At 38.3% G+C, this 22930-nt stretch overlaps 1 protein-coding gene across 4 annotated transcripts in view; it reads left to right on the top strand.

Annotated features, from left to right (window-relative positions):
- Positions 1-22930, top strand: part of rbl2 (retinoblastoma-like 2 (p130)) — a 129358-nt gene that overhangs the window by 90641 nt on the left and 15787 nt on the right. For all 4 annotated transcript variants that reach the window (XM_072279571.1, XM_072279570.1, XM_072279572.1 and 1 more), the window contains 5 exons: positions 2967-3078; positions 3558-3833; positions 4846-5114; positions 6037-6213; positions 8410-8481. In XM_072279571.1, the coding sequence (XP_072135672.1) occupies positions 2967-3078; positions 3558-3833; positions 4846-5114; positions 6037-6213; positions 8410-8481 (906 nt within the window). The remainder of the gene's footprint in view (positions 1-2966; positions 3079-3557; positions 3834-4845; positions 5115-6036; positions 6214-8409; positions 8482-22930) is intronic.

The following is a 22930-nucleotide window of genomic DNA, read 5'->3' as shown; positions in this document are numbered from 1 at the left end:
TATGGTTTTGTATGCTTAAAGCATGTTGTCAACCAGCTGCAGGTAGTTTGGTGCACTGTAGTTGCCAAGAAAATTTTCAACATCCTTGAGTGCCTTCCAAGCAATTTCCTCAGGTCCCATTAGAAGTACTTCGAATTGTCTGTCACTGATGACCTGTTTCTTTTGTAGACCAACAAAAATGCCTTCCTTAATCCTGGCACTGGTTATTCTGGAAATAACATCTGTCGTAAATATCAAACTCCTTCACGGAAATGTTTGTGCCTGATGACAGCAGATTCTATCGTCGCAGTCTTGAGTCCAGTTGTTCTGTTTTTGCCTTTGACAAATCCAAGTTTCTGACCAGGTCACTTAACTCAGATTAAGTTATCAGATGAGACTCACTCGACGTAAAGGGTTCAAAATCTGTATCAGTATCAGTGTTGTTTTCCACTCCTGGCTCATGCATCACGGCATCTTCATCTGCCTCCTCAAGACTCCATGTCTCTGGCACTTTGGTACTGGAAGACTATCATCATGCAACACAACATGGCTGAAGGGAGATTGGGGTATTCAATGGATTTCTTGTTTTTAGAAGAGAAACCAGAGACACTGGTCAGACAGAAGTAGCAATCTGTCACATGATCCTTCTGCTCTCTCAATATCGTCGGGACAGCAAACAGCATTGACTTCCAAATACCTCTGAGTCAAGCTTGAAGATCAACAGCACATGTTGTGCAACAAAAGTGAGGAGCCCAGGCTTTGTCCTGGTCGCCAATTTTACATCCAAGGTAGAGCTCATGGGCTTTCTTAATAAGAGGAGTCATGTTCCATCTTTGAGATTTAAGTGTATACTCACCACAAATATAACAGAAAGTATCGGGGTTGTTGAAATATTGGTGAGACATTTGCTATCACAATTACTTCTGAAAATACAATTACTTTGTTATAATGAGTACACACAATGTGCTACGCGCGTAGAGCATGCGCATCAATGTGATCACAAACCAATATATGTGTAAACACAATACATAGAATGAAGTGTGTATGATGTTTTTATATCCTTTCTAAACCCTCTCCTGCCACGCAGTACCTATCCTGCCGAAGCACACCCAGGCGTGGCTGGACAAGTTAGAAAATAGTTCAGCTTATATTGTGGGTAAAATTTTAATTGACTTGAATTTTGAATTGATATAAAAAATATAGGTGATTACAAATAAATAGTGTGTGATAGAGAAAATTCATGGTGATTTTCATGATCAGCAGCCCAAAATCCATAAAATACACCCAAAAGTAGTCAGGAAGCAAATTCTTTGTTGTTAAGTGTATCTAGCATCTATAAACCACAGATCCTCAGCCAGCATGCTGCTGCTATTCAATACTGCTTTCACAATATAATACCAAATCAAATGTGCCCTTAACAAACACATTGATAATGAAGTTTACCATTGCAGTCAGTATGTCAGCACAGTCTTTGACCATCTGAAGAAAGGTTTTAAAAGTCAAGACCTCAAACAGGCTCAGAGTTCACAATCCTTGCCCAGTTGTATACTTAACATTCATGAACTAATTTCATCTGACACATCAAATTCTTGGAGTGGAACTACAAACACTGTTGCTTCCTCTCTTCAAAGTATGATAAATGCACTGGCTATGCAAGTAAGTCAATATCACAGCTCTCTCTTAGGAAAACAACGTTTGGTTGGCTCTGATAGTATAGTTTGGCATACTCTAGCACAACATCAAACTCCTGAAACATAGAAGTTCATCACAGCAAGCAATGCCAGTGTGGCAGAGGTAAAGGTTCAATGATGTTCTCAATGCTTTGTTAAGAAATTTAATATCACCAAGAACTCGGAACGACCGCTCAAACTGGAGAAGGAGCATTTGGGATGGCATTGAAAACCTGGAGTTCATTCATTGAGAGCACACGGAAACCCATAGTAAATGCTAGAAGTAAGCACCACCTCATAAACACCTACCCACGTGCCCTGCTAAGTATCTATTGCCTTGTATTGGGGGGGGGGGGTCCCACATTGCCCTTATTGCACTTCAGAACCCACTGTGTTGGAATGGAAGGAAGTGATCCTTGACCTCTGACTGCTTAACAAGGAGACATGATGTATTAATAAATTTATTTCACTTCATAGTTGTGCAGCTGTCAATATATCTATTACAAGTGAAGTTGGTGTACAAAAGTGAAAAGAGCAGAGTCCTCAAATAAACCCGCTTTTTCCCAGAGAGTGGTGAATCTCTGGAATTCTCTGCCCAGGGAAGCAGTTGAGGCTTCCTCACTAAATATATTTAAGAAGCAATTAGATAGATTTTTACATAGTAAGGGAATTAAGGGTTATGGGGAAAAGGCAGGTAGGTGGAGCTGAGTTTACGGACAGATCAGCTACGATCTTATTGAATGGCGGGGCAGGCTCGATGGGCCGGATGGCCTACTCCTGCTCCTATTTCATATGTTCTCATAAAATGGTCCTTGGGTCTGAGAGATAATTCAGTTCCAAGACTGAGATGTGTAAAATTATTGTGCATGGATTCACTGAAATGTCAGACCGTATTTATCTTTCCTGAAAATTATTGTTATATATATATCAAACTCTTGAACTTTGACCATGGTTTGACTCTTAAGCCCTGAAAGCATCTTTGCAAGACTCCTTTGTATTTAGTCTAGTGCAATCAAATCCATTCTGTCATAACTTCCCACCCATATCCTTTGTGCCTCAACTATCAAAGGAAAGGTAGACCACAATGTTGTTTAGCTATTGTAACCTCCTGTCCTGCTGCTTTTAGGAATTTATGAATATCCCATCCAAGTTCATGTGTCTCTCCCCACAGTGATTCAATGGAATGAAAAGTACATATTTTCAGAAAAAAATATATTGTTTCTCATTGGTGGGAAAAACTGTGAGGGAAGTAGGACACAATGTTTTAGGTGCGTTTGCAACAAACAGAATCCATCTGGAATTTGTTTCCTTCTTTAGGTGATGCCACCACATTATTTTGAAAATCTGGAGAATGCTGGCAACAATGAGATGTCTTCTCCCATTACTCATTCAAGACTAAAGGAAGCTCGTGCTGAGAGTGGCAGGATAGGTATGGAGCACAACCTAAAGCTATGGCTTACTGTCTGGTTAGACTAGGTGTGCACAGGCATGTTGGTACCTTCAGGTAAAGCAAATTTTCATTATTACGTCCCACAAGTGTGCTATGTCTCCCGCAGGAATCATATACATGGATTTTGTGAGTTGTCACTGCTGCTCAGTCTCTCATACATTTAAAGTAAGTCACCTGGTTGACATTAAACGCGATCTTTGGGTTGAATTAGTCGATGTGCTTACTAATAAACAAAGGTTTGCAAAAGTATTTCAGTTCCATCTACAGTATATCCAGATTTCCTTGATTTTGCCCAGGATGTTAAAAAAGATCCTATCAATCATGCTACACAAACATGAACACGAAAATTCCAGTTCCTTTCTCAGAAACTGGATAAGAGAAAATAATTACATCTGAAAGATACTTTATTTATTCTATCAGCAATTACTACCCAAATGCTGTCTCTGCTTTGTTCTTAGACACCATTGTATCACCAACAACGCTTCATGATCGATACAGCTCTCCAACAGCAAGTAATGCAAGGAGGAGGTTGTTTGTAGATAATGACAGCAACCCAGACTCGACAACCAACTCTCCTAGAATTTCCCAGCAACAAACTGTTAATGCCGTACCAGTTCAGAATGTGACCGCTGAGACTGTGTCCATTTCTCATGTCCCGGGACAGACATTAGTAACCATGGCAACCGCAACTGTTACAGCTACTAATGGACAAACAGTCACAATTCCAGTTCAAGGCAAGTAATTTATAACTGAGTTTAAGTATACATTTCCTGCATTTCACACAATTTGAGCATGAGACTGTAGCTATTAACACAAATGAACCTTCTCAATATTGTTGGTTGTGTACAAGGAGGAATTTTCCAGCTGAAGTATTATGAACAAGGATTTAGAATGATATTTACAGGAAATGATTACTGAGAACTTGTGTGGAATTCTCTTCTTTCCATCTGCTGGTTTTGCTGCATTTTAATTTGCGAACACAATAATTACATTGCAGGATCAGTTGTCAGTTCTGGATCATTGATCCAAAGACAAGAGTTTCAATGCACGATAGCTTAGCAATTAGTGTGATGCTATTACACCTCAGGGTGTCAGAGTTCAGAGTTCAATTCCGGTGTTCTCTGTAAGAAAGTTTGTACATTCTTCCCTTGTGTGTGTGGGTTTCCTCCAGGTGCACCAGTTTCCTCCCACAGTCCAAAGATGTACTGGTTAATAGGTTAATTGGTCATTGCAAATTGCCCTGTGATTAGGTTAGGGTTAAATCAGTGGGTTGCCGGGTGGCGTGGCTTGGTAGGCTGATAGGGCCTGATCCATGTTGCAACTCTAGATGAAATAAAATAAATACCACCATAGCAACTAAGGAATTTAGACTTGAATTAATAAATACATTTAAAATTTAAAACTAAATACAGTATCAGGAAAGCAGATGTTATTAAAACCCATTTGGTTTACTAAAGTCCTCCTTGGAAGCAATCCGCCAACCTTGCCCTAATTGGTTAATGTGATTGACCCTTAACTGTCTCATTATCTTTGGGGCAATCAAGAATAGACAGTAAATGTTCTCACTGTGGGAAGAAAAATACTTTCTTGTCCTTTATACCTTGGCATGTTTAGGTAGAAATTGTTATGAAATGTATTCATACTTGCTCTTAGGTTTTTTACCATTATTGTTAGAATAATATTGTTAAGAGATTTATCTCTATGATTGGTCTTTAGGTCTTTATTTTTTTTAAATTTTCATCTCAGGTATTGCAAATGAAAATGGAGGCATTACCTTCATTCCGGTTCAGCTCAATGTCTCTGGACAGGCTCAGTCTGTGACAAGTACCATTCAACCTCTTACAGCCCAGAACCTTGCCAGTAGTTTGGGCAGTCACCAGTTAGCTGGCACTTCAATGCCGATTGCTGGGCAGGTGTCAGTTCAACATTCCCCAGGCCAAAAACAAAGCCAGCACCAAGGAGGAGTAATCAGCAGACCCAAAAAGACAGGCTCGATTGCTCTGTTCTTTCGAAAGGTATGACTTTTCATAAATGTTGAAGTGTTTTTATGCTGAGGTACATAGGGAAATAAACACATATGTTCATCAGCTTTAGATTCTGCATTCATTATAACAAGAAATTACATAATTTACGTAGTTCATTCTTGGATTATTGAGAATCAGATCATTGTTATCAATTAGATGTCATGGACTTTCAAATTCAAATGCCTTATTCAAAGGAGGACATTAGATGATTTTTTTCTAATGATAAAATTGTAAGTGCAAATGGAAAATATACTGTTGGGGCAAAAAACAAAGCCCTTCTTTCATTATAATATCCTGCGGTTACAGAGGAGATTTTTTTCCTGATTTGGTAATGCTAAACTGGCATTGAAGTCAATGAAACTGAATGTGTTGGGTTGAATTTGATAGGTCATTATCGCTCCCGCATGCATTCACCATTAGCAATTGCATATGTTCTTCACTCACACAAAGTAACCTTTAATGTTGAGTAATTCCTTAAATCATGAGCAAATCATTTATCTGAGAAACTGGAAAAAGTAGTTAGGGTGTATATTTTGTCTTTTTCTAACATAATATTATAACACTGTAATTTTAAATTTACTTTTAGATAGCTAGCATTTAAAACATTTAAATTATAAATGCAATAACCTACGGTCTATTTACTAAATTAAAATTGGATGACAGTTTATGCAAAATGTCACTGCACTTTTACTGTTTTCTTATTGTGTGCTTCTTGGGGTTAGGTAGCACTCCAAAGCTGCAGCTCTCATTAAAATGAATGGAACCACTTGGGTGTATGAGTAGTTGTGACTCTACTGTCACCAAGATTTGTCCAGAGAGAAGACAAGATATCTTGATCTTTCTTGAGTAAGAGATTTCATAGCTTATGTGTTTGTGGTCTCAGATGTTGTTTCTGCTCTTGTCAATTGCTTAGGTATATCACTTAGCAAGTGTTCGTCTGCGGGACCTCTGTGCAAAACTGGACATCTCAGATAACTTGAGGAGGAAAATCTGGACGTGCTTTGAATATTCGTTGGTTAACTGCACTGATCTAATGGCTGATAGACATTTAGATCAACTTTTGATGTGTGCTATTTACATAATGGCGAAGGTAATGTCCTTGCAAACAATCAGAAATCAATGTAACAAGCTGTGCATTGTATACGTATTCTATAACCAGAAATTCAGGAAACACTCAGGACAGGTATTGCCTGTGGAAGCAAACCAGGTCAACACTTAAGGATAATGATTCTTTGTCACAATTGAAAAAATTGAGCAAATAAATGTCTCTTGAGTTGCAGGAAGGTTGTATAGAAATGTCTATGACAGCTTGGAAATCAAGCAAGTCCAAATAATATATTTGCTTTCAGTGCTGGCTGTTAGAGAAAGAAAAGAAACAATAAAGCATGCAGGAAGTATGAAATATAGGAAGCCATGGTTTCCAGAAAGCTGGAACAAAGAGAATGTAGGAAATACAAAACAGATCTGACAGTGTTTGTGATGGGAGTAAAGAACTGGCCTCATGTTAACTTTCATCCAAACTTGCCAATTAGGGCACAAGAAGGAAAAAATGATTGTAAATAAGTTAATATCTACCACCTGTAACATTAAGCCAGTGCTTTTTTCCTCTCCATAATTGCTGTCTAATATGCTAGTTATATTTAACATTCTCTTTGGTTTCAGTGCTGTGTTCTGTATTTTACAATTCTGACTATTTTTATTATATTCCCCTCCCTCTGCCCCAGCGATAAAAACACTCTTGTTAACCTGAAACATTCGCTCTTTTTCTCCTTGTACAAATGCTTACTGATATGTGAAGTTCTGACATTTTGTATTTCAAATGCTTTTTTTTTTGTCTCTGGTATATATTGTCTAGTTTAATCTATTGTCAGTTTCTTCTTCTATAATTTTTGAATTATCTATGTTCAAAAATGTGTTCTAAACTGTACTTCTGAAGGTCCTTTTTTCAAGCCATAGGGTAGTTGCTTCTGATGCAGTAGATCATGAAATGTGTGTGTTTAATTAACTTGTCAGTTAATTTCTGTTAGTTAAGTTTTCAAAAGCCACAAGTATTTTAATTATTTATTGAGATACAGCATGGAATAGGCCCTTCCAGCCCTTCGAGCCATGTTGTCCAGCAATCCCCCCATTTATTCCTTGCCTAGTCACGGGACAATTTACAAACTTATCAGTCGGTACATGTTTGGACTGTGGGAGGAAACTGGAGCACCCGGAGGAAACCCATGCAATCACGGGGAGAGCGTACAAACTCTTTATAGGCAGCGGTGGGAATTGAACCCGGGTTGATTGTACTGTAAAGCTTTAAGCCAACCACTACACTACTGTGGTTGATCCAGTACCTCTCCTATTCTCTAGACCTGATCTAGATACCAAACTTGCAGATAGCTTAAACATTTACGTTGGTAAAATCTAGATTGTTAAAGAAACCGGAATATGACTAATTTCTAGCCTTGTTTGTTCAGCTAGATACAAGCCCATTATGCTTTCTTACCAATGTTGATTTGTTATCTCCAGATGACTGAAAATTTACATCTTAAATAATTATATATTAGGAAGTTTTTGGCGCAGTCAATAACAGATTAGGTTCAAGGATATCATTTTAATATATTGACCACTTCTTCCTTTTCCCCAATTGCATTGTAAAAAGCATTTATACAGGAATGGAATTTCATGAAATGATTTAAGTGCAAATCGACATCCTATTTTATGCATATCTATTTTGCTGATATTTATTTGCAACCAAGTGTCCTGCTAATCTCTGAAATAAAAGGTGCTGTCTAAAGATTTTTTAATAAAATGAATTAGAAGCAGAAATCAGCATAAGCTATTAGACCCCAAGGAAAGTGGCATACTTCCAACTTACTGTTTTCTTTAAAAAATGAAAAATTGGAGTTTCATACTATGTTTCATTTGTACATGTTTCCTACATAGTTGCCCTGAGTGGGTGGTATTGACTGAGTGTGGTTAAACATGTACTTTTAAATGAGCTTTGCATGTAAATAAATGCACTCATATTGTTTTATCTAATTGATCATCCTGTAGTAGCATATTTCCAAGCTTAGTAATGGTCCAGACCTCAATTGCTGAGCATTCTCACGTTTCCTGCGATCACATTCACTCGCATGAAGTATGATACTAGAATAACAAAGATGATGGTGAATTGGTAGCTCAAGTGCACCTTCCTTGTTTTTGTTTTAAACTTCCATTCACTTCTATGTTATTAAGATGCTCCTGTTTCATCAACCATGGATCATAAAACTATATATATATTTTTTTTTATTTTCAGGTAACAAAGGAAGATAAATCCTTCCAGAACATCTTACGTAATTACAGGACCCAACCACAGGCCAGTAGTAATGTAAGAGTTACTGATAACGTTATGGAATATGATATATGAGTATTCTGAAACATGACAAGCTAGAAATTTAGTGAGCACTCCTTGAAACCTAGGAGTGTAACACCAAATGCAAAATGTTTTAGGGGCCTTTGAAATATGCTTCCATTGACTGCCGTAGAAATGAATGCTTGGTGTCTCTACGATCTACTGAGTTTGTTGCTATTGACTGAGGTTATTAAATGTAATATGACTGAGTGATTCTCATACTGTCCAAGCTTGTGTTATTTCTGTGTCCATTATATAGTAAATGATAGATTGCAATGATCCTACAACCTACTGCTGTTGAAGCATGTGACTAACTGGCTGGCAGATGATGAACCATTCGAGTGTGGTCTTTTTGTATCTGCTGTCTCCTTGCTTTTATTTATTAAGCAATTTGATATTGTTGCTTTTGTTTGGGGGCAACAGATAGTGAAAGAAGTTGATAATCATTCAATTGGTTGGCATCCGTCTGTCTTGAAGGACAATGGGTGATGATCATCATCATCACAAGCCTGGGTGGAAGGTATGTAGATCCTGAGATGCCCAGTCATCAAGACCCCCCTCTTGATCTCACCAGTGTAGTCCAAAGGAAAGCTCATGAAGCAATACGTTTGATACATTCAATACTTTCAATTATTTTAGTTAAAGTTCTGTGGAAACACTTGGAATAATAGAAGCATAATACATGTAGAAAGCGAAGCATATTAAGTGCAGAAAACAGAAAACAATAAGAATAGTTAAGTTGTTCTGCCGTAAAATTACTAGAAGATTGTTATTAGAAGCTTAAAAGCATTTACAGTAAATAAAACTCAAACTGGTATGCTTCAATTATTTCTCTGATTAGGTGAGTATACTTTGGCACAGGGTTTCTTTTGTAAGATTACTTAATTTGGCCATTTTATGTTTATTTTTGTATTTTGTCTTATGTCCAATGTCTCAATGGGGTCAGTTGGGCAGTGACCTGGCTGATGAACCACCTATTGTAGAACCTAATGCATTTATTTTAATATAAGAAGCTTTGTAGACAATCCAAATGAGCTTTGAACATGGATCAACACTTGGAATTGAGATATTATCACAATCACAGAAATGTGATTGAAGAAAGGGTATGACTGGCATCTTAATGTTTCAGAGTAGAGAAATTTCAGATGTGACCGAGGAAGATCCAAAAGAGGAGGTTGGAGAGGGCTAGTATCTCAGCTAGGGTTGTACTGTTGGCCTCCTAGTAGTCAGCAGGAATTAAGGGAACTGATAAGTAACAAAATCTTTAAAAGATATAAGAGCAATAAGATTATAGAATTGGGGGATTTTAACCTTCCCTGTATTAACAGAGATGGACTTAGTGCAAGGAGTTAGAGGGAGCGGAATTAAATGTGTCCAAAAAAGCTTTTGCAGACAACATGTAGAGAATCCCACTAAAGTGTACTGCTCATCCCTGGTATAAGAAATTGGAGAACACTTTGGGGACAGTGACCTTAACTCTGTAGGTTTCACAGCAGTTATGAAAAGAGAATAGATTGGTCCTCAACTTGAGGTTGTAAATTGGAGGATGGTTGATTTCAATAGCATAAGAGAGGACCTGGTGAAAACAGATTAGGACTGGATGATTGCAGATAAAATAACAACTGGCAAGTGGGAGTCTCTTTGGAGGATTAGAATGAGTTCAAGGTCAGCATGTTCCGGTAAGGGTGGTGGGACAACCGGTCCCATTCCACAACGTGCAGTTCGATGAGCTTTTGAGCAAAATGGTGAAGTTGGAAATTACCCACTATATTACTTTATTGATTGGAATTGGGTGGGGTGCAGCAAGGCCATCATCTAATGCAGCTTTTACCCTATTCATTTCAGTACTATTGTACTGAGCTGAAGCTGTTTGAAGGCAATGTAAGGCCTGGAGCATAGTTGTTACACCTCGCTGTCTGCTGTGGGTAAGCGTGCTCGACCAGTTGAAAAACAACAGCTGGAAAGCTGCAACAGCACTTTAATGCAAAGGGGTTCTATTTAGTGCTGGGAGGGAAAAGTGCAAAAGCTGCCTAAAAGTTGTGAAGGAAAAGGGTATTTACAAATAGACAAATGAAAACAAACATGTATATACAAAAATTTACAAATACACAGAGGCTTTCTCCATTACACACTTCGTCTTTAACTTTCCAATATAACTATTCACCAACCTCCACATCTCTCTAGCAAAGCCATACTGAAGGTTTAAATCTGCCTCCGCCTAGCCTAGAAGGACCAGGAAATACTGTTGGTCTGAGCGGAGATGGCGGGGAGGGGGTGGGGGCGGGGGAATACGCACAGGACCAGACATAATAATTATTTCAGATGCAGAACTGGAACATTTTAAACAGGGATTCTAACATCCTATAGTTTTATTCCACAACAAATGCCTTAGTTAAACCCATAAATCAATGTCCACATGCTCAGATATATATAAAAGAATAATGCCTCCCCACCAATGGTGTTGCCTGCGTATGGTGTGGTGCACCTACTCCCACTAACCGAGGCGTTATTTTACGATGCTGCAAACTGTCCCTCTGGTCTTTGGGGCCGTTCTGCTGTCTACTAACCGATGTAACGGTGTGAGTGAAAATAAATTACACTGTTTTGGAATGCCTGTGTCTAGAATCCTTATTTTTATATTGTGTGTGAACTACTGGGAAAATTAGACCAGGGACAGAACGAGGAGGAGTGAGAACTGAGCAAAGGGGCAGGTTAGCAGGAGAATTAGCATTGCCAACTTGTTCGGTCAAGATCTTATAATGCTTGGGACATAGCTGAGTTATAAAAGATGAGGACTGTATGAACAGGTATTGGAGATGGATCTGCATGAGAGGGTCATTGTGCTTTTAGAGGAAAGGTTAGTTTCTAGGAGAAACCCAGTGGCTTGGCAGAAGCTCATAATGATCGAGTTACAATCAATGTGGTAATTAAAGCTTGAAAGGCCTTTTCTTCTGTAAACTATTTTTTGCGATATATAATAATGCTTTACCTATTGATTGCAAATAATTAACAAATTATAATAGTACCAGAAAAGGATGGAAAATGTATCTCTTTTAATCCTACATAAAGAAGGAGATTTGCTATGAGGTAATTCCCTTTTGGCCTATGTAATTTTTTCACATAAATCTAATTAAGTTAAAAGAATTTGGTACAAGGAAGAACTGAAATATGTACTTTGAACATGAATTTAAAGAGCAAGTATATCTTTATTACAATAGAAAATCTATTTAAATGATGAGTTTTTTTCACTCTTTACTACAGAAAGTAGAAAACCTGGCCCAGCTGTGGTGGTTTTAAAGCTCGGCCATTTGTTTTTTCTCTAATATTTGCACTTTTACTTCAAAAGGCTACATGGGCCACATGCATACTCTGTTGCTGGCAGCACGTGAAAATTCTTCATCTTGATCTGAAATAAGTAGGCCTTCCTCTTTTACATTGTATGTAGATGCTCATGAATGATTTTATTATGTAGCATGACATTCTAGTTTCCTGCAAACAGGGTTTACCTTACATTGCAGTAAATATTCAAGGTAATCACAGTCAAGTGATAATTGGACCAGTACATCCAGAGACAACAGGAGAGTCTTAGATGATGTTGTGATCTGCACTCTCATAACTCAATATTGTGATCTCATAATTTACATTTATATTACATATTGGTTACTATGCGATTTCTATCTTTTCTGGCAAAGTAAAAAAAACACTGGAAAAAAAAGAAAAAGCACTCCATTGGAAGTAAAGCTATTGCTGAATTGGCACACAGGTCATTGTGCTGTTTATTAACATCAAGGACATCACCCATTCTTGATAGCTGTTAGAGCTCTGTATAAAAGCCATTTCTATTATAGGAGTGTAAACACGAGGAATTCTGCAGATGCTGGAAATTCAAGCAACACACATCAAATTTGCTGGTGAACGCAGCAGGCCAGGCAGCATCTCTAGGAAGAGGTACAGTTGACGTTTCAGGCCGAGACCCTTAGAGTTGCTGCCTGGCCTGCTGCGTTCACCAGCAAATTTGATGTGTGTTGCTCTATTATAGGAGAATATCCAGCAGGGAATGGGATAGCAGTCAAAGCAGATACCACTGTTGAATAGGTACTTGATCTTCTGAAACAATTATCTCTTGCAATATTACCTGTAAAATACTTGAGAAATTAACAGGAAATAGATTTGTGTCTGTTACAATTGATTTATGTTTCAAATGAGTGTGTTCATAGAAGCAGTGCAATAATACCTGCTCATAAGACTATTTCCAATGGTTATGGCACCATGTCACTCTCTAATACTCACACCTTATGTATGAAAACATACCTGAAATCATTCAAATCACAAACAAGATCAAGTAAAAATTGTGAGATTAAATGTGTGAACATTGTGGAAATGTCTAAAAAATCACAAAGAATTCCATCATGAGCTATAAGTTATCCCAGAAGCTATATTTCCACATACAAAAAATATCCCATTAACAACATCAGCATCCAAATCTTTTTCAAAATTTGAGACTGCATTTCATAAGTTGTCTATCCAGTTTCCCAGTACTCGCTTCTGGGTCTAAGCTTGTATCACTGCAATTGCTATTTCCTGCACAGTGACATTTCCTGACACATCCAAGCCATTGTGTTTAAAGATTTACTTTTGTGGGAAAATCTCAATCTGGAAGAGAGTCATCTGGTATCCAATTGATAACCACCTACTGCAAATATTATTTAAGTAAATGCAGATAATATTTTTAGCTTATGAAACTGAAAATGTACTGCATAAGGAAATATGGTTTCAATCTACAGAATTCTATAAATGCATTCTGCCTCCAGTTAATGTTTGTAGTTACGTAATTGAGTTTTACATTTTTTAAATTTTCGTGTTAAATAATACGTCTATGTTCAGTGACAGCAAACATTCCCATGAATAGATCCACCGTTTCATCATGGCTGATCCAATTTTCCTCTCAGCCTCAGTCTCCTGCCTTCTCCCCATATCCTTTCATGCCCTGGCCAGTCAAGAATCTATCTACCTCTGCCTTAAATATACATAAAGACTTAGCCTACACAGCTGCCTGTACCAAAGAATTTCACAGATTCGTCACTCTCTGACTAAAGAAATTCCTCCTCATCTCCATTCTAAAAGGGCACCCCCCCCCCCATTCTGAGGCTGTGTCCTTTGGTTTTAAACTCTTCCACCATAGGGAACATCCTTTCCACATTCACTCTATCAAGGCCTTTCACCATTCGATAGGTTTCAATGAGGTCACCCCTCATTCTTCTCAATTCTAGTAAGTACAGGCCCAGAGTCATCACATGCTCTTCATATGCTGTCATTCAATCCTGGCATCATTTTTGTGAACCTCCTTTGAACCCTCTGCAGTTTCAGCTCATCCTTTCTAAGAAAAGGGGCCCAAAACTGCTCACAATACTCCAAGTGATTCTTCACCAGTGCTTTATAAAGTCTAATCTTTACACCCTTGCTTTTATATTCTAGTCCTCTTGAAATGAATGCTAACATTGCATTTGCCTTCCTCACTACAGACTCTACCTGCAAATTAGCCTTTTGTGAATCCTGCACAAGGAGTCTCAAGTCCTGTTGCACCTGTTTTTTTTTTGTATTTTCTCTCCATTTGGAAAATAGTCAACCCTTTTGTTTCTTCTACCAAAGTGCATGACCATACACCTCCCAACACTGTATTCCATCTGCCATTTCTTTTCCCATTTTCCTAATCTGTTTGTCCTATAACCACTCTACTTTCTCAAAACTACCTACCCCTCCATCTATCTTCATATCTTCTGCAAATTTTGCAACAAAGCCATCAATTCTATCATCTAAATCATAGAGAAACTACATTAAAAAAATTGTTCCCAACACAGATCCCTGTGGAACACCCTAGTCACTGACAGCCAGTCAGAAAAGGCTTCCTTTATTTCCACTCTTTGCCTCCTGCCAATCAGTCCCTGCATTATCCATGCCAAATCATTCCTGTAATACCATAGGTTCGTAGCTTGTTAAGCCACCTCATGTGTGGCACCTTGTCAAAGGCCTTCTGAAAATCCAAGTACATAACATTAACCAATTCTCGTTGTCTATCCTGCTTATTACTTCTACAAAGAATTCTAACAGATTTGTCAGGCAAAATTTTCCCTTGAGCAAACCATGCTGATTATGGCCTATTTTATCATGTGCCTCCGAGTACCCTGAGACCACATCCTTAACAATCGACTCCAATATCTTCCCAGCCACTGAAGTCAGACTAACTGGCCTATAGTTTCCTTCAGCCTGTCTCCCTTCTTGAAGAGTGGAGTACATTTGCAATTTTCCAGTCTTCCGGAACCATTCCAGAATCTAGTGATCCTTGAAAGATTATTACTAATGCCTTCCTGGTCTTTTCAGCCACCTCTTTCAGAACTCTGGGGTGTACACCATCTGGTCCAGGTGACATATCTGCCTTCAGGCCTTTCATTTTCTCAAGAACCTTCTCTCTAGTTATGGTAACTTCATACACTTCATGACCCTGGAACTTCCACTATACTGCCTGTGTCGTCCACAGTGAAGAATGATGCAAAATACTGTTTAGTTCATCCGCTATTTCATTGTCCTCTATCACTACTTCTCTAGCATCGTTTTCCAGCAGTCTGATATCCACTCTCACCTCTCTTTTACACTTCACGTATCTAAAGAAACTTTTGGTGCCCTCCTTAATATTATTGGATAGCTTACTTTCGTATTCCATCTTTACCTTCTTAATGACTTTTTTAGTTGCCTTCTGTTGGTTTTTAAAAGCTTCCTCAATCCTTTAACTTCCCAGTAGTTTTCACTCTATTATATGCCCTCCCTTTTGCTTTTATGTTGGCCTTCACTTCCCTTGTTAGCCACAGCTGTGTCATCTTTCCTTTAGAATACTTCTTCCTCTTTGGGATGTATATATACTGCGCCTTCCAAATTGCTTCCAGAAATTCCAGCAGTTGCTGCTCTGCCGTTACCCCGCCGCTGTTCTTTTCCAATCAATTCTGGCCAACGCCTCTTTCATGCCTCTGTAATTCCCTTTGCTCCACTGTAGTATCAGAATTTCACATTCTCAGGATGGTAAATTAGTATTTGTGGAAAAGAAACAAACTTTGAGACACAGCTCAAAATGAGTGGTATTAAATGGGCAGCTTTTTTTGTGAACCAACCCAACACCCCAAACCACTGCCCCAACCTCCTATCATCTTCAGTTGCATCAATTTCAAGAAGCTGAATTTTACATGAAGTGCATCACTGGTAAGTTATCAAATGTACGCATTCAATGCTGCTGTCTGATTTCCGTTAATGCCAGATGATTTGCAGGGAGCAAAAAACTAAATTGTACTTGAACATAGGTCATCTGAGCAGTTTGTTTCCCTCCTTTCACCACCAATGTATGACTTGGGCATGTTCTACAGCTCGCCATTTCATAGCTGTTACGTTCTGTCATGTTTTCTCTTTCTCTAATGTCTCTCATTATTCTATCAGCCAGATAATTTAGTTAACAGCTCATCATATAATAACTCTAGCCTCACCCTGTTAGAGAGATTCCCTTTTTCAATCCATCCTGACCCTCTTTGGGCATTCGTTTTCTTTCCCAGTTTTCCCAAAGGATCTCAGAGCTGAAACATTATATCTTATTCTCTTCCACAGATGTTGCCTGCTGAGTGCTTCACCTATCTTCTGATTATGTTTCGGCTTAAACTTATATCGAAATATTACAGCTACTGAGATCATTAATGAATCATTTTTCACAGATGACTATTGCATGTAGTAACAATCTACAGATAAAATGTCACCACTGTGTTTGTAGCCCTCAGCTTCTGAAGTTGATTATTGAGCTTTGACTGACTGGCGGGATTTGATTTGTGTCAAATGATTACTTATCTGTAGTTTTGTGAAGCTAGGCTTGGAAATCTATTTGATAAAAAAAATTGTTGCTGGTTTAAGAATCACGTTAAAACCTCTGAAGGAAGCGGGATTTGCAAGCCACAAGGGTAAGGATTGCATATTCGATCTTTGTAAGGGAATGTGAATGTGAACCTTGGCCACCTTACCTACTGTTGAAGATGCACCAAATTCTTACATAGTAAAATAGTATAGGCCAGAAATTGAAAGTTACAATTGCTAATGGCCCATGAGATAAGTACAATCTTGTCTTATACAGATACACTGGTATCAGCATTCTGGTCAAAGCTAAAATGATCCTCCAGGTCTGGCTGCCCATGAAACTGCTGAAACTCCTTTGTCCTGTCATTCAGAAGCAGCCAAGAACATCAGGACTTACTTGGATTGACATGGATGTCAAGCATTTTGTGACACTTGTGAGAGAGGGATTTGAAGAAGTGCCACCAGCTCAGCATAAAACTTTGGGCATTTTCCTGCATTTTTGCCCAGCTGCTCCAGCTGTGGAAGAGTCAGTTTGTCCCCACAGTGGCTGCAACTCTTATCTTGGTACCCCTCAAAAAATGGAGTGAAAGTCATTCTCAATCCCATGAGGCCATGAGACAGAGGAGCAGAATTAGGCCATTCAGCCCATCGAGTCTGCTCTGCCATTCCATCATGGTTGATCTCACTCTACCCCATACACCTACCTTCTCGCCATATCGTTTGATGCCCTGCCTGATCAGGAAAAAAATCAACTTCCGCCTTAAATATACACGTGGACTTGGACTCCACAGCAGTCTGTGGCAGAGCATTCCACAGTTTTACTACTTTCTGGCTGAAAAAAATCCTCCTTCCCTCTGTTCTAAAGGGTCACCCCTCAATTTTGACGCTGTGCCCTCTAGTTCTGAACACTCCCACCATAGGAAATATCCTCTCCACATCCACCCCATCTAGCCCTTTCAACATTTGGGAGGTTTCAATGAGATTCCCCACCCCCCGCGTTCTTCTAAATTCCAGTGAGTACAGGCCCAAAGCTGCCAAACACTCCTCATATGTTAACCCCTTCATTCCCAGAATTATCCTCGTGAACCTCCTCTGGACTCTCTCCAATGAGAACACATCCTTTCTGAGATATTGGGCCCAAAACGTTTGACAATGCTCCAAGTGCAGCCTGACTAGTGTCTTATAAAGGCTCAGCATTATCTTTTTGCTTTTAAATACTATTCCCCTTGAAATAAATGGCAACATTGCATTTGCCTTCTTGACCACAAACTCAACCTGTAAATTAACCTGCTGGGAGTTTTGCACGAGGACTCCTAAAGTCCTTCTGCACTTATGATCTTTGAATCTTCTCCCCATTTAGATAATATTGTTCTTTTTACCAAAATGCATTATCATACATTTCCTAACACTATATTCAATCTGCCACTTTTTTGCCCATTCTTCTCAAGAGACAACCTAAGATTATTCTTTTCATTATCAAGGATTGGATTTATTTTGTATGGACAAGAGATTATTTACAGTCTGCTTGATGAGTTATCTTTAGTATTTCTCATCTGTAATAAAGTGCATATATCTACTACTTTAATTATGGATTTGTTACAATGTAGCCTGTGAAACACAATAATTATTTTCTAATTCTGGCAATTCCCCTGAGTTTCACGAAACAGAAATCTCTGCTTTAGTGTGAAAACTACTAGTTTTTCCCTCTAAAGTGAAAATCATTAACAGTTGAATTATTTGTAATGAAATATTGGCATTTTGTAGAATTGTATTACCTATCTAAAAACAGTTAATAGATTTCTAAACAATGCAAGTATTTCATTAAAAGAATGAAATAGAAAAACTATTTTATTTTTGCTGTTTTTGATTTGTGACCTCTACCCATAACAGTAAGATTACTTTGGTCTATCATATTGTAACAATCTTCAGTTAGGCTGCCATTAATGAAAGGGCATTCATCACAACCTAATTTTCCCTTTTAATTTCCAGAGATAGGGTCTACATAGAGCATTGGAGATTCAACTTCATTAGGTTGTTCTGGGTTCAGTTGGTTTGCTAGGTTTTCTCTTCACAATGGTTATCTACTGTGAGATGTAACAACAACACAGATCAGAATTCTCACTTCTGAGCCAGAAATTAAGACTTAGGTACTGAAATAATTTTCCTTTGTGTTAACTTTTATTTTATGATCTATTAGAATCTATTCTTGGAGAAAGATAATTTAACTCTATTTAGTGGTCCTTTACTCTTTAGATTTGTTAGATGACAGAGAATATAGTATACGAGGGGTGGTTGATAAGTTCGTGGTCTAAGGTAGAAGGAGTCAATTTTAGAAAACCTAGCACATTTATTTTTCCTACATTTACACACTTGTGTGACCACTTCCAGTGGTCGTGGAGCATACGGATCCCTTCTTTGTAGAAGTCAGCGTCTTGGATCTCCAGAAGTGGTCCACAGCAGGGGTAATTGATAAGTTCGTGGCCTAAGGTAGAAGAACATGAGTTATTAACCAGACTTTCTGCATAATCACTCAAAGAGTTGACCTTCACGTGCATGTAACAAGAGCTGTATAACTCATCTCCTTCTACCTTAAGCTACAAACTTATCAATCACCCCTCGTATATGCACCACCGTCATTTACTATTGGTAGCCCTAAAATGAATACATTTGTTAGCATGTTTTGGAGCTGAATTCATTTTGTGTTTAAGAGTAAAATGCCTCGAGGTCCTTTACCTTAACAGCAATCTATTGAACAGAATATAAAATCAAGCCAGAAAAATCAGGTTCAGTAAAGATGATCAAGAACTTGGTTAAAGAGAAAGATTTTCAAGGACATGTTTCGATCTGCACTAGTATTATAACAATTATGCTATATCCTGGATAATGCCACCATGATCTTTATCCAATAATTCTGCAGCATACGTTAAAAACTCAGATTCGTGAGGCACAATTTACCACTCATGAGTTCCAGATTAATTGCCCTTGTACTCGTTAATTTGATCTAAATTGGCTTCTTTTTAGTTTTTCTAATTTTTTTCATTAGAAATGTAAAGTTAATACATGGATGGAAGAATTATATGACTAACTTCTTCCATATTCATATTGATTATCATCAAATCATGGCAATACCCTGAGTTTCATGAGTTTACCAATTTTACCTCTGTATCCTTGCTTCCATGGTAAAATTACTCGACTGGATAATCTTTTGACCTAAGGCTTTATGAATCCCCAAATATTAATTTTCTTCCACTGTCCAGGTATTCATTTATTTAGCCTCCAGGATGCTCCAGATGTAGTGTATATGGATTTCAGCAAGACATTTGATAAGGTACCCCATGCAAGGCTTATTGAGAAAGTAAGGAGGCATGGAATCCAAGGGGACATTGTTTTGTGGATCCAGAACTGGCTTGTCCACAGAGGGCAAAGAGTGGTTGTAGACGGGTCATATTCTGCATAGAGGACGGTGACCAATGGTATGCCTCAGGGATCTGTTCTGGGACCCTTACTCTTCGTGATTTTTATAAATAACCTGGATGAGGAAGTGGAGGGATGGGTTAGTAAGTTTGCTGATGACACAAAGATTGGGGGTGTTGTGGATAGTGTGGAGGGCTGTCAGAGGTTACAGCGGGACATTGATAGGATGCAAAACTGGCTGAAAAGTGGCAGATGGAGTTCAACTCAGATAAGTGTGAAGTGGTTCATTTTGGTAGGTCAAATATGATGGCAGAATATAGTATTAATGGTAAGACTCTTGGCAGTGTGGAAGATCAGAGGGATCTTGGGGTCCGAGTCCATAGGACACTCAGAGCAGCTGCACGGGTTGGCTCTGTGGTTAAGAAGGCATCCAGTGTATTGGCCTTCATCGATCGTGGAATTGAATTTAGGAGCCGAGAGGTAATGTTGCAGCTATATAGGACGCTGGTCAGACCCCACTTGGAGTACTGTGCTCAGTTCTGTTCGCCTCACTACAGGAAGGATGTGGAAACCATAGAAAAGGTGCAGAGCAGATTTACAAGGATGTTACCTGGATTGGGGAGCATGCCTTGTGAAAACAAGTTGAGTGAATATGGCCTTTTCTCCTTGGAGCAACGGAGGATGAGGGGTGACCTGATAGAGGTGTATAAGATAATGAGAGGCATTGATCGTATGGATAGTCAGAGGCTTTTTCCCAGGGCTGCGACAATGATTGCCACAAGAGGGCACAGGTTTAAGGGAGTAGGTACAGAGGAGATGTCAGGGGTAGGTTTTTTACGCAGAGAGTGGTGAGTGTGTGGAATGGGCTGCCGGCAACGGTGGTGGAGGCGGATATGATAGGGTCTTTTAAGAGACTTTTGGATAGGTACATGGAGCTTAGAAAAATAGAGGGCTATGGGTAAGCCTAGTAATTTCTAAGGTAGGGACATGTTCGGCTCAACTTTGTAGGCCGAAGGGCCTGTATTGTGCTGCAGGTTTTCTATATTTCTGTGCTGCATGGATGAGATGATACGTGCTACATGGGCAACTTGAATAATCTAGGGTTGTTTTCGCTGGAGCACTGGAGGCTGAGGGAGACATGATAGAAGTTTATGAAGTTATGGGTTGCATAGCTGGAGTAGTCGGCTGGTATCTTTTTTTTCCAGAGTTGAACTTCCTAATACTAGAGGGCATGTACTTGGTGAGATGAGGAAAGTTCAGAAGAGAATTGTGTGGGGAGTTTATTTACACAAAGAGTGGTGGGTACCTGAAATGTGCTGCTAGAGGTGGCGGTGGTAGTGTTACAGGCAAATACAATAGAGGCACTTAAGAGGCTCTTAGGCAGCATCATGAACATGCAGAGAATATGGACCATGTGCAGACAGAAGGGAATAGGTGTCATTAGTTTAAATAGTTCAGCATGATATAATGGGCCAAAGAGCCTATTCCTGTTCTATGGTCTATCTTATTTGGTGATGTGAGAAGCGTTCCAGACAGTGAATTATTCTTTTTGCTGATAGCCATTTCTTGGTCACTAATAAACATCAAAGTGGCATTCTCCAATCCATGATATTTCACAATTCAGAAAAAGCGGCAGGTTGGTAAGAAATCTTTTGCCTTTAGCTAAATTATTTTCTAAGCACTGATTAGTACAGGTTGTAGTGAACTAAATAGATCATGATGATTTGGGTTTGTGCAGCGGGCTGTAAACAGTCTGAGGAGGGAAAAATTATAAAACAAGGAAAGTAAAATTTTAAAAATGGGTATTTTTCTTTAATAATGTCTGCTTGTTATTCATATTAACTTAATGATTATCAGCAATTAATAGCAGGAGACTTGGTTTGGATATATTTAACTAACCTGATATATATCTCTTGCTTAGATATTTTCAGCAAGTGAATAGGCATTTTAACATAGGAATTAATGATTTACCAATTGTTATATTAACTTACCATTTGGGAATTTAACAGATATGTAATTTTGCTGATTTATTAACCATATTTTATAAGCCTTCAGTTGGGTTTACAGTCACTGGTTTTATCGTTCTGAATCATAAATTTCACTAAAAATGTAATGATCTTATCATGTTAAGAAACCTTTAAATATGCCTGCTGAATTTCTTGTATATGTATTTAAAGAGCATTGAGTTTTATGCCATACAATGTGAATTTAATTTTTTTGGAGGGTTGTTTTCCAACACGTGAAATTTTAAAGTTTCACATTTTGGGAAATAGGTTTATTTTAGCCCTTTTTATTTCTCCGAACAAACACAAAAGACTGACATCTGGAAAAATAATACACGTTGAGTACTCCTTATCTGAAATACTTGGGGCTGGAAGCGTTTTAGATTTTGGATTTTTTTGAATTTTGGAATATATAATGAGTTGGCCTGTGATTGCCATAATTTCTAACTGAATTTATGTGCTACCAGTAAATTGACTTTGTCTTACACTTGTTCAACACATGTATGTACTTAACAGTAAAATTATTACATACCATTAATAGAATGAAAATATAATGTGTGCAGGGTAACAAAAGCAGCATCGGGAGAATACCTGAATCAGCTGTTGAACAACAACAAACAATGGCAGGCTTTCAGATTTCGCCTGTGATGCCGTGCTTTGATTAAGAGGTTACAGGACACTGTATTTGTATTTTTTTTAGGTTTATGTAATATAAAAACAATCAGTGTTGTTGTAGACTTGTTTCTAGTGTTAGATTTTCATCAGTGACTCTTTAAAATTCTGATATCATTATGTAAGATATAAAAACTATCAGCATCATAGACTTGTTCTGGTGTTAGATTTTCGTGACCAGCAGATGTATAAATATTTAATGCTGTGCCTCTTTTTAAATTTCTGCAACCAGCCTGCTGAATAGTCACAATTACCTTCAATTTTCAGTTCATTGTGTTAGATCTTTGCTTGTTTCATGATTAGCATACCACTATATGGTGTATGTTCACTCTGACACTGACGATACACGATCAAGATCTTCACTTTTTGCAGTGTTTTTCTATTTTTCACTAACTTCTGTTCATTACATATGTGAGGTCACTTCTCAGAACTGTCTGTGGTGAACAGAAACCTGT

This window comes from Mobula birostris, chromosome 15 (assembly GCF_030028105.1).
Source record: "Mobula birostris isolate sMobBir1 chromosome 15, sMobBir1.hap1, whole genome shotgun sequence".
In the NCBI taxonomy this organism is placed as follows: Eukaryota; Metazoa; Chordata; class Chondrichthyes; order Myliobatiformes; family Myliobatidae; genus Mobula; species Mobula birostris.
Note: the sequence above shows the minus strand (reverse complement) of the source record. Positions and strands in the feature narration are given on the sequence as shown.